Source organism: Oncorhynchus mykiss, chromosome 10 (assembly GCF_057628025.1).
Source record: "Oncorhynchus mykiss isolate SJ-2025 chromosome 10, ASM5762802v1, whole genome shotgun sequence".
NCBI classification, from domain to species: Eukaryota; Metazoa; Chordata; class Actinopteri; order Salmoniformes; family Salmonidae; genus Oncorhynchus; species Oncorhynchus mykiss.
In genome coordinates this window covers 78545001-78557250 of record NC_143031.1, presented here as the reverse complement: position 1 = coordinate 78557250, position 12250 = coordinate 78545001, and the positions used below count along the sequence as shown (strand labels likewise).

The 12250-nt window shown below is 41.4% G+C and overlaps 1 protein-coding gene across 8 annotated transcripts in view; it reads right to left on the bottom strand.

Annotated features, from left to right (window-relative positions):
* Nucleotides 1-4985: 4985 nt before the first annotated feature.
* Nucleotides 4986-12250, bottom strand: part of LOC110514880 (protocadherin-10) — a 33074-nt gene continuing 25809 nt past the window's right edge. The window contains exons 4-5 of one of the 8 annotated variants that reach the window (XM_090188041.1): nucleotides 11102-11265; nucleotides 4986-5086 (exon numbers count right to left, since the gene is read on the bottom strand). In XM_090188041.1, coding sequence (XP_090044167.1) covers nucleotides 5033-5086; nucleotides 11102-11265 — 218 coding nt within the window. In that variant the 3' untranslated portion in view covers nucleotides 4986-5032. Of the gene's footprint in view, nucleotides 5087-10341; nucleotides 11266-12250 lie in introns of those variants that run through there. The other 7 variants (XM_090188037.1, XM_090188039.1, XM_090188038.1 and 4 more) reach the window with 7 other exon arrangements.

The window sequence follows — 12250 nt, the reverse complement described above, 5'->3', positions numbered from 1 at the left end:
CTCCCAGACAGTCTTCTTCCTCTGTCAGCCACTTCTCTATCTCTGGCTGGGTCCATGTTTACATTACAGTACAGCATTGTTCCTAAGATGTCCCCTTTTGTATAGATGGTAATGAAATTGAAAGACTAACACCTGTGTAGGTGTTCAACTACCATGGGAATCAGCTGTGGTTGGTCTAATTGTTTTGATAGTATTTCATTTTTTAGATGTGGAATATATTTCAACACGGTATCACTGTAGAAATGTAGCAAATTGTTGTCTTCTTCAATTGATACACTACATAACCAGGGCCCATAGGGTTTCATTTAGGACCCAACCTCTGTCTGCTCCCAGATACCACTCTATTATACTACACTACATAACCAGGGCCCATAGGGTCCCATTTAGGACGTGTCCTCTGTCTGCTCCCAGATACCACTCTATTATACTACACTACATAACCAGATACCACTCTATTATACTACACTACATAACCAGATACCACTCTATTATACTACACTACATAACCAGATACCACTCTATTATACTACACTACATAACCAGATACCACTCTATTATACACCACTACATAACCAGATACCACTCTATTATACTACACTACATAACCAGATACCACTCTATTATACTACACTACATAACCAGGGCCCATAGGGTCCCATTTAGGACGCAACCTCTGTCTGCTCCCAGATACCACTCTATTATACTACACTACATAACCAGGGCCCATAGGGCTCCATTTAGGACGTGTCCTCTGTCTGTGTAGGGCTTTCAAAGACACTGGTGTTTAGCATCAACGTACTGTATGTTTCTGCTTCATGTTCTGTACTGTCATGTCTTCCCCAATGACATACAGCTAATGACAGAAGAAAAACACACCATTTTGAAAACTTGAATGTTAGTATTTAGGAATCAGTGTGTGTGTGTGTGCGTGTGTGTGTGTGTGCGTGCGCGCGCGCGTGTGTGTGTGTGTGTGTGAGTGTGTGTGTTTGTGTGTGTGTGTGAGTGTGTGTGTGTGTGTGAGTGTGTGTGTGTGTGTGTGTGAGTGTGTGTGTGTGTGTGTTCATGTGTGAGTGTGTGTGTTTGTGTGTGTGTCTGCACACACGTGTATTTACGAGTCTGTGTGCGTCTACGTGTCTATGAGAGTGTGTGTGTGATTGTATGAATACCTTTGATATCTAGCTCATAGTTTTGATAATCCCTCAATCTGTACAATGTGAACACAAGTAGATCCAAATAAGACACCAGGCCTAAACTATGATAAGACAGATGTTGACACCAGTCCTAAGCTATGATAAGACTGATGTTGACACCAGGCCTAAGCTATGGTAAGACTGATGTTGACACCAGGCCTAAACTATGGTAAGACTGATGTTGACACCAGTCCTAAGCTATGGTAAGACTGATGTTAACACCAGGCCTAAACTATGGTAAGACTGATGTTGACACCAGTCCTTAGCTATGATAAGACTGATGTTGACACCAGGCCTAAACTATGATAAGACTGATGTTGACACCAGTCCTAAATTATGGTAAGACTGATGTTGACACCAGTCCTAAACTATGGTAAGACTGATGTTGACACCAGGCCTAAACTATGGTAAGACTGATGTTGACACCAGTCCTAAACTATGGTAAGACTGATGTTGACACCAGTCCTAAGCTATGATAAGACTGATGTTGACACCAGTCCTAGGCTATGGTAAGACTGATGTTGACACCAGTCCTAAGCTATGGTAAGACAGATGTTGACACCAGGCCTAAACTATGGTAAGACTGATGTTGACACAAGTCCTAGGCTATGGTAAGACAGATGTTGACACCAGGCCTAAACAATGGTAAGACTGATGTTGACACCAGTCCTAAGCTATGATAATACTGATGTTGACACCAGTCCTAAGCTATGATAATACTTATGTTGGCACCAGTCCCAAGCTATGGTAAGACTGATGTTGACACCAGTCCAAAGCTATGATAAGACTGATGTTGACACCAGTCCTAAGCTATGATAATACTGATGTTGACACCAGTCCTAAGCTATGGTAAGATTGAGGTTGTGGTCTCTTATCTTCCATACACATGATGGCGAAGTCCAACATCCGAACTTGGAGAATGATCAGTCACAGTTTACCACAGAGTTGGGCAACTCTGGTCCCCGTGGGGCCTGCTGCTTTAATTTATGTTAGTTCAAACCAGGAAACCAGTGTCTTATCAAGATCTGGTAGACTAGGTGTGTCAAACCAGGAAACCAGTGTCAGATCTAGATCTGGTGGACTAGGTGTGTCAAACCAGGAAACCAGTGTCAGATCTAGATCTGGTAGACTAGGTGTGTTAAACCAATTGTGTGCATTTAAGTTTTGTGTGAAAGACATTCAGACTCCACAAGGACCAGCGTTGCCCATCTCTGCTCTCCATAGAGCTGCTTCTTATGACAATCTGTTTCCCTTATGAACGTATCCATAATGCCATATAGAAGATCTGTTTCCCTTATGAACGTATTCACAACAACATAGGGCAGATATGTTTCCCTTATGAACGTATTCATAACAACATATAGAACCTCTGTTTCCCTTATGAAGGTATTCATAACACCATATAGAAGATCTGTTTCCCTTATGAACGTATTCATAACAACATATAGAGGATATGTTTCCCTTATGAACGTATTCATAACACCATATAGAAGATCTGTTTCCCTTATGAAGGTATTCACAACACCATATAGAGGAACTGTTTCCCTTATGAAGGTATTCACAACACCATATAGAAGATCTGTTTCCCTTATGAAGGTATTCACAACACCATATAGAAGATCTGTTTCCCTTATGAAGGTATTCACAACGCCATATAGAGGAACTGTTTCCCTTATGAAGGTATTCACAACACCATATAGAAGATCTGTTTCCCTTATGAAGGTATTCATAACACCATATATAAGATCTGTTTCCCTTATGAAGGTATTCATAACACCATATAGAGGATCTGTTTCCCTTATGAAGGTATTCATAACACCATATAGAGGATCTGTTTCCCTTATGAAGGTATTCATAACACCATATAGAGGATCTGTTTCCCTTATGAAGGTATTCACAACACCATATAGAGGAACTGTTTCCCTTATGAAGGTATTCATAACACCATATAGAGGATCTGTTTCCCTTATGAAGGTATTCACAACACCATATAGAGGATCTGTTTCCCTTATGAAGGTATTCACAACACCATATAGAGGATCTGTTTCCCTTATGAAGGTATTCACAACACCGTATAGAAGATCTGTTTCCCTTATGAAGGTATTCACAACACCATATAGAAGATCTGTTTCCTTTATGAAGGTATTCACAACACCGTATAGAAGCAAAGCGTCAGCGTGAGGAAGACAGTTTCATAACGCCTTACGACTGCATCCAAAAGGATCTAGTAATATCGTTATAATGCATTATAACTATTCAGAAGTCGAGCGTCGCCAAAAATGAGGATATGAAAACCGTCAGCCTTAACCTTGGTTGGAGTGAAGGGGGCGGAGTCTTTGCATAGTGAAGCCACGCCCTCAATGTTTAATGAATACAAGTTCTTGTTTTTAGCACTTGGTATCAGTTGGTATTGACAGTACTGCATGGTGGATAAGAAACTAACCAATGGTTACACAGTTTCAGAAAAGTATATATTATATATAGACATGTATATATATGTATATATATATAGAGAGAGAGATGTATATTCATTTATAGGCTAAGCTTTAAAATAGCACAGGAAACACTTTGCACACATGATATAAACCACAACATTTCTCTGGTTTGTGAAGCTCCTCTCAGACCAATGTTATGGAGGCAGGTCGCCCAAAGAAGCAGGAACTCAACTAGCCGTGTTGTAGGCCATCTGTGTTGTCGTTGTTCTTTACTATAAAGTCAGAATACTGGAGATTCAGAACACTTGGACCGCACAGAGAAAACAACAGGAAAAAAAACAGAGAAGTTATAAAAACAGTCAAGTAGAGATGTTGATTTTGTATAATAGTTCGCATCATTTCTGGGGTTTTCTCTCTCTCTCTCTCTCTCTCTCTCTCTCTCTCTCTCTCTCTCTCTCTGTGTCTGTCTCTCTCACTCTCTCACACTCCATCTCTATCCCTCCATTTCCCTCTCCCCCTCTCATCCTTCATTCCTGTACAGTTGGTGTAGTGGTGACAGTAGAAACAGCTAAAGGGCTCATAGTGATGGTTGGTTGAAGTTTGTACAGAAACATTACTTTTTTGTGTAAACAGGCACACACAGATGGACTAGAGGGGGGGGGGGCGTACCCCATTGCCACGAACCCCCCTAGTCACCGACAACAAAACGTCTGTTTGTGTTGTTTATCAGTCTTTCTTTGATTCCTCTTTGTCTATTGTCTATTTTTGTAATCCTTGGTTTATAAGTCCAATTGATACGTCCTCCCTGCATCCCTTTCTTAAACACAGTCGTTTTCTTCCATCGTTCGTCCTTTGGCTTTGGGCCCGGGGTCTCAGGCCTGCTGAGATGAAATTAAGGCCAACTATGGTCCTGGAAGTTCCTTCTACACCTTTGTTCTACAGTTCCAGTTCTAGAGTTCTTCTCTTCTACAGTTCCAGTTCTAGAGTTCTTCTGTTCTACAGTTCCAGTTCTAGAGTTCTTCTGTTCTACAATTCTAGTTCTAGAGTTCTTCAGTTCCACAGCTCCAGTTCTAGAGTTCTTCTGTTCTACAGTTCTAGTTCTAGAGTTCTTCACTTCCACAGCTCCAGTTCTAGAGTTCTTCACTTCCACAGCTCCAGTTCTAGAGTTCTTCTGTTCTACATCTGCAGTTCTAGAGTTCTTTCTCCAGTACTTTGTCCTGCTGTCTCCCGTGGTGATGGAGATGAAAGGTTCTGTTCTAGCTGGCCAGAACCAGATAATGAAGTTTCAAAACAAACCCATGGTCTTGTTGTCACAGATTTCTTTGTGTTTGGTTGTTTTCTCTCTCTCTTTCTCTTTCTCTTTCACTAACGTTGTCGCACTGTTGGCCAGTTCTCTATTGTGCAAATTCACGCTGTCTCTGGTAGGTCCACTCGGAACGAGCTAGCAAATCCTTTTGTGGGCTGCAAGGCAAGAGAAAACACACTTGTTAGACAAATGGTGTATATCCCTTTTCTCTTACTCTTTTATTCTGTACATTTTCAAATAATCATCATGGCCATTAGCACCAAGGTTATGTCCCAAATGGCAACCTATACCCTAAGGAGTGCACAACTTTTGACCAGGGCCTTATGTGGCCACTATAGGTACTAGGGTGCCATTTGGGATGCACTCCTGGTGTTTTAACTGTCCTTATATGGTCTGTCCAGAAAAACCTCCTGGCCCTAATTATAAACTACAATCAGACTATAATAACTGGTTATAAACTACAACCAGACTATAATAACTGGTTATAAACTACAACCAGACTATAATAACTGGTTATAAACTACAACCAGACTATAATAACTGGTTATAAACTACAACCAGACTATAATAACTGGTTATAAACTACAACCAGACTATAATAACTGATTATAAACTACAACCAGACTATAATAACTGGTTATAAACTACAACCAGACTATAATAACTGGTTATAAACTACAACCAGACTATAATAACTGGTTATAAACTACAACCAGACTATAATAACTAGTTATAAACTACAACCAGGCTATAATAACTGGTTATAAACTACAATCAGACCATAATAACTAGTTATAAATTCAGTCAGTCAGAATTTGGCTAAAGCAGAGACACTATAGTTGATGTTAAAGGGGAAATCTGGGATTCAAACAGCAACACTTTTTGGTAAACAGTTGAGGGATGGTTGAACAACAGTTGAGGGATGGTTGAACTACAGTTGAGGGATGGTTGAACTACAGTTGAGGGATGGTTGAACTACAGTTGAAGGATGGTTGAAATACAGTTGAAGGATGGTGGAACTACAGTTGAGGGATGGTTGAACTACAGTTGAGGGATGGTTGAACTACAGTTGAGGGATGGTTGAACTACAGTTGAGGGATGGTTGAACTACAGTTGAAGGATGGTTGAAATACAGTTGAAGGATGGTGGAACTACAGTTGAGGGATGGTTGAACTACAGTTGAGGGATGGTTGAACTACAGTTGAAGGATGGTTGAACTACAGTTGAGGGATGGTTGAACTACAGTTGAAGGATGGTTGAACTACAGTTGGACTAAAGTCATTGGGCATTTCTAAGATACAGTCTTCAATAGTCAATGGCTATAGTCCGATATCATTCATTTACACGTCCAAAATGTGACGTTGGTACCATTCCCAGATTACTCAGATATGAAGCAGACATAAGGGAATGAAGCTGTTCTTGTAATTATCTATGCTCCGTAGCACAGCACCAAGTGGCAAGGCACAACACACACATATATTTTATGTTCATCTATCCTCGTGGGGACCTATAACTATTTTCCATTCAAAATCCTATTTCCCCTAACCCCTAAACCTAACCCTATCCTGTAACCCTAACCTCTAACCCTAAACCTAACCCTTAACCTTAACCCTAACCTTAACCCGTAACCTTAACCCAAACCTTAACCCAAACCTAAATCTAACTCCTAACCTTAAACCTAACCACTAACCCCGTACGCTTACCCTAACCGTAATTCTAACCCTAACACTTAGGTGTGAATGGAAGAGAGCAGGAGAAAGCATTGACTGTGGGAGTCATTTGAGGGCCTAATTAAGAGAGCTGGAAGGGCCACCGACATGAGGAGGAAGTTCAACAGAAAATGTATGTATCTATTTGCTCAATCTGGTTTAATATTTTTTTATATTTTATATTTAATTGTATCATATCACTTATCTTTGTAGAACTTAATCCTGTCATCCCTTGGTGGGATTTCCAATTATGTACTCACTTATTTCATTATATATCTATTAATTTCACTGATTCAGTTCACATGCATTATTGTGATTTAATAATATTTGTTTTTAAAATTAAACTTTTTTACCCTCAGCACTTTATTAAAAAGTGTGTTCCTCCTGTTGAACTGTGATGAGTGACCCCTATAGACCCCTATAAACCCCTATAGACCTCTATAGACCCCTACAGACCCCTATAGACCTCTATAGACCCCTATAGACCACTATAGACCCCTATAGACCTCTATAGACCCCTATAGACCCCTATAAACCCCTATAGACCTCTATAGACCCCTATAGACCCCTATAAACCCCTATAGACCTCTATAGACCCATATAGACTCCTATAAACCCCTATAGAATCCTATAAACCCCTATAGACTCCTATAGACCCCTATAAACGCCTATAAACCTCTATAGACCCCTATAGACCCCTATAAACCCCTATAGACCTCTATAGACCCCTATAGACCCCTATAAACTCCTATAGACCCCTATAGACCCCTATAGACCCCTATAAACCCCTATAGACCTCTATAGACCCCTATAGACCCATATAGACCCCTATAGACCCCTATAGACCTCTATAGACCCCTATAGACCCCTATAGACCCCTATAGACCTCTATAGACCCCTATAGACCCCTATAGAACCCTATAGACCCCAATACACTCATATAGACCCCTATAGACCCCTATATACTCCTATAGACCCCTATAGACCCCTATATACCCATATAGACCCCTATAGACCTCTATAGACCCCTATATACCCCTATAGACCTCTATAGACCCCCTATAGATCCCTACAGACCCCTACAGACCTCTATAGACCCCTATAGACCCCTATAGACCTCTATAGACTCCTATAGACCCCTACAGACCCCTACAGACCCATATAGACTCCTATAGACCCCTATAGACCCCTATAGACTCCTATAGACCCCTATAGACCTCTATATACCCCTATAGACCCCTATATACCCCTATAGACCCCTATATACCCTTATATACCCCTATAGACCTCTCATGTTCTCCCACCCTCTCCAGACCAGTCTGATGTACCATATAGAAACAGGGCAGAATGTTGCAATAGGCCTGTGCAACCCAAGGTTTTACAACAGCAGAAACAGAAACCCTCTTAAACCTAAACCAAACCCCTCAGCTTAACATAGTCTTGGTCCTCATGGGGATGTGGGAAATGTCCCCATGAGGGAGAATCTTCCCCGCAAGGTTAGAAGAACCAACCCATCACACACACACACACACACACACACACACAGACACAGACACACACACACACAACACACACTTACACACACACACACACATACACACACACACACACAAAAACAAACACTCACACAGAGGGAAACAAACAAAGGGGCAGTGGGTAGATTAGTTCAGCACGAAGCAGAACTTCATCATGATAATTACCTGAGGGAGAATGAGCCAGCATGCAGTAACACACACACACACACACACACACACACACACACACACACACACACACACACACACACACACGTACACACACACACACACACACACACACACATATACACACACACACGCACACACACACAGACACACACACACACACACACAAACACACACACACACACACACACACACACAGAGATACAGACACAGACACAGACACAGGCACACACAGACACACACACACATATACACACACACACACACACACACACTCACACACACACACACACACACACCCACACACACACACACACACACACACACACACACACACACACACACACACACACACACACACACACACACACACACACACACACACACACACAGACACACACAGAGATACAGACACAGACACAGACACAGGCACACACAGACACACACACACACACACACACACACACACACACACACACACACACACACATACACGTAGATCCAGACAGACACACACACACACACAGCATGCCCTAAAATGTAGAATCACAATTAACAGCAGCGTGTTAATTTAGCAGTGGAGCAGCTCGTTATGTAACTAAGTGTTAAAACACAGTTAAAAACAACCACCTTCACTCCCTGCCAGTTTAATGATGTCCTGGCGTTGTTGCTCTTTATGTTTCCATAGAAACACGTGGTAGCCTACACCTTACATAGTGTATTTCATTTAGCAAGGTCCCACAGGGCTCTGGTCAAAAGCAGTACACTACATAGGGAATAGGGTGCCATTTCAGACGCAGACCATAGTGAGAAGAGACTACTAGGTGGAAGGACAATCAGTAGTTGTGCAGGAAGGTGTTTTTAGATAACGAATGCCGTTATTTACCGATGAGTCGTAGGCTACGTCCCCGTTCCCTACTTTTCACCAGGACCCAGACGCATGTATAGTATGACATCATAATATCACTACTGAGATCAGTACATGTATAGTATGACATCATAATATCACTACTGAGCTCAGTACATGTATAGTATGACATCATAATATCACCACTGAGCTCAGTACATGTATAGTATGACATCATAATATCACTACTGAGCTCAGTACATGTATAGTATGACATCATAATATCACCACTGAGCTCAGTACATGTATAGTATGACATCATAATATCACTACTGAGCTCAGTACATGTATAGTATGACATCATAATATCACCACTGAGCTCAGTACATGTATAGTATGACATCATAATATCACTACTGAGCTCAGTACATGTATAGTATGACATCATAATATCACCACTGAGCTCAGTACATGTATAGTATGACATCATAATATCACTACTGAGCTTAGTACATGTATAGTATGACATCATAATATCACCACTGAGCTCAGTACATGTATAGTATGACATCATAATATCACTACTGAGCTCAGTACATGTATAGTATGACATCATAATATCACCACTGAGCTCAGTACATGTATAGTATGACATCATAATATCACCACTGAGCTCAGTACATGTATAGTATGACATCATAATATCACTACTGAGCTCAGTACATGTTTAGTATGACATCATAATATCACTACTGAGCTCAGTACATGTATAGTATGACATCATAATATCACCACTGAGCTCAGTACATGTATAGTATGACATCATAATATCACCACTGAGCTCAGTACATGTATAGTATGACATCATAATATCACTACTGAGCTCAGTACATGTTTAGTATGACATCATAATATCACTACTGAGCTCAGTACATCTTTAGTATGACATCATGTCAAAACAGAAGAAAGTGTTGCGATGTCTAATCTGACCTTGTTTGCTAAACGGTGGTTCACTGATAGAGAAATGGCCTGAACAACTATAGTTCAGAAAATATGCTAATAGAACAGGTAGATAGTATATATATATATATATATATATATATATACTGTATATAGGGGACAGGAAAGAAAAATGTTTTGCCACAAACACATTTTTGAATCAAAAGTTGATTTATTTTGATTTGTTATTATTTAAAACAATAAATATGGTGAAGGATTTAGGAGGTTAGAGAAATATATAGGGGGGTTTAGCAGAAGGGTTACATTTTGAAAAAACAAAACAACTAAATGTTTACTTCAATTGCATTTCTAAACAGAAAATACACAAATAAAAAAGGCAATAGACTATCTCAATTTCAAAAAGTATCTTTTAAAAAAATGTTATCAGATCAGAAGTTATTTGCAAAAGTGTATTTTAAAAAATATAATCAGATGAGAATTTCTTTGATTTTTATATTTGTTTATATTTACAGATCAGAGTTTTTTTCAAAAGTATCTTTTAAAAAATATTATCAGATCAGAATTTCTTTCAAAAAGTATCTAATATGGATAGTGGACCAGGCCAAAGTCGTAGGGCTCTAGTGACGTCGTCTGGTACTCATACTCACAGAAGGTGGGTTTGTACGGTAGCGGTAGTGTACCCCTTAAGGACTCATAGTCTTTCCTCTCTAGCGTGGTGTCTGTAGTAGTAGTGGCTGTAGCTCTAGCTGGGCTGTTGTGTTGGACATGCAGCTGATGTGACTGGTGGAGGTGGTGGTGGTGGAGGTGGTGGAGGTGGTGCATTGACCGTGGCAGTGTGGTGCATCCGCCGCCATCTTTTCCGAACGTAGAGAATGACCTATCAGAGGTCGTGAGGTCAGAAGTCAGCGTAAGGTCGTTGTCGTGGTGACCGGACGCGGCGGTGGCGGGTACCTCAGTGTTCGGCACGGAGTCCATGCCTGGCACGTGCAGGTTGCTACGGTAATCGCCACCGGTGCCCTGGCGACCGTCGCCAGCGACGAAGGCTGGCATCCAGCAGCGGTCGGAGTGACCCAGGGCCTTACACTCCTCTGTACAGTTAGAGAAGAGATCTGTACCTACAGGGAGGGGAGGAGGAGAGGTGGGTAGAGGGAGGAAGGAAGGGAGGAAGTTGAGAGGAAAAGAAGGAAGGATGGAGGGGTGGGGGTGAGGAGGGAGATACATTGAGGGAGAGGGTGGAGAGAAAGAGAAGGAAGGAAGGAGGGGTGGGGGTGAGGAGGGAGATACATTGAGGGAGAGGGTGGAGAGAAAGAGAAGGAAGGATGGAGGGGTGGGGGTGAGGAGGGAGATACATTGAGGGAGAGGGTGGAGAGAAAGAGAAGGAAGGATGGAGGGGTGGGGGGTGAGGAGGGAGATAAATTGAGGGAGAGGGTGGAGAGAAAGAGAAGGAAGGATGGAGGGGTGGGGGTGAGGAGGGAGATACATTGAGGGAGAGGGTGGAGAGAAAGAGAAGGAAGGAAGGAGGGGTGGGGGGTGAGGAGGGAGATAAATTGAGGGAGAGGGTGGAGAGAAAGAGAAGATACACACGTTAGAAAATTGGTTTGTGATGTTAAAAACAACAGAATGCTATTAATCAAACAGACAGTGGTAAACAGTGATGGAGTCTGTGGTTTGTTTGGGCAGATTTCTCATTCATCTGAAGCAATATGCAATCATACCAGCATTATGTTCCAAAACCATTACATCCTCCATCTATCAATCAACTTCCTCCAACTGCAGCATTAACACAATGGATGTTCAAGACCCAGTCTCACCCAAAAGCGGAGATACAACTACATCCCAAATATAACCCTATTCGCCATTATAGTGCACTACTTTTGACCCCAGAAGTATGTAGGGAATAGGGTGCCATTTTGGAACACAGTGTGAGACAAAGTTACACTACACTAAGACAAAAAACAACAATTATCTTCTGAAGTACAAAAAAGCCACATAGAGGGATGATGATTATTCAACGATTTGGGTTCCTTTTGAATCCGACACAGATCGGCAATTCATTGACACTGAGCGTATGCCAAAACACTGGCTGAGACAAAACACTGG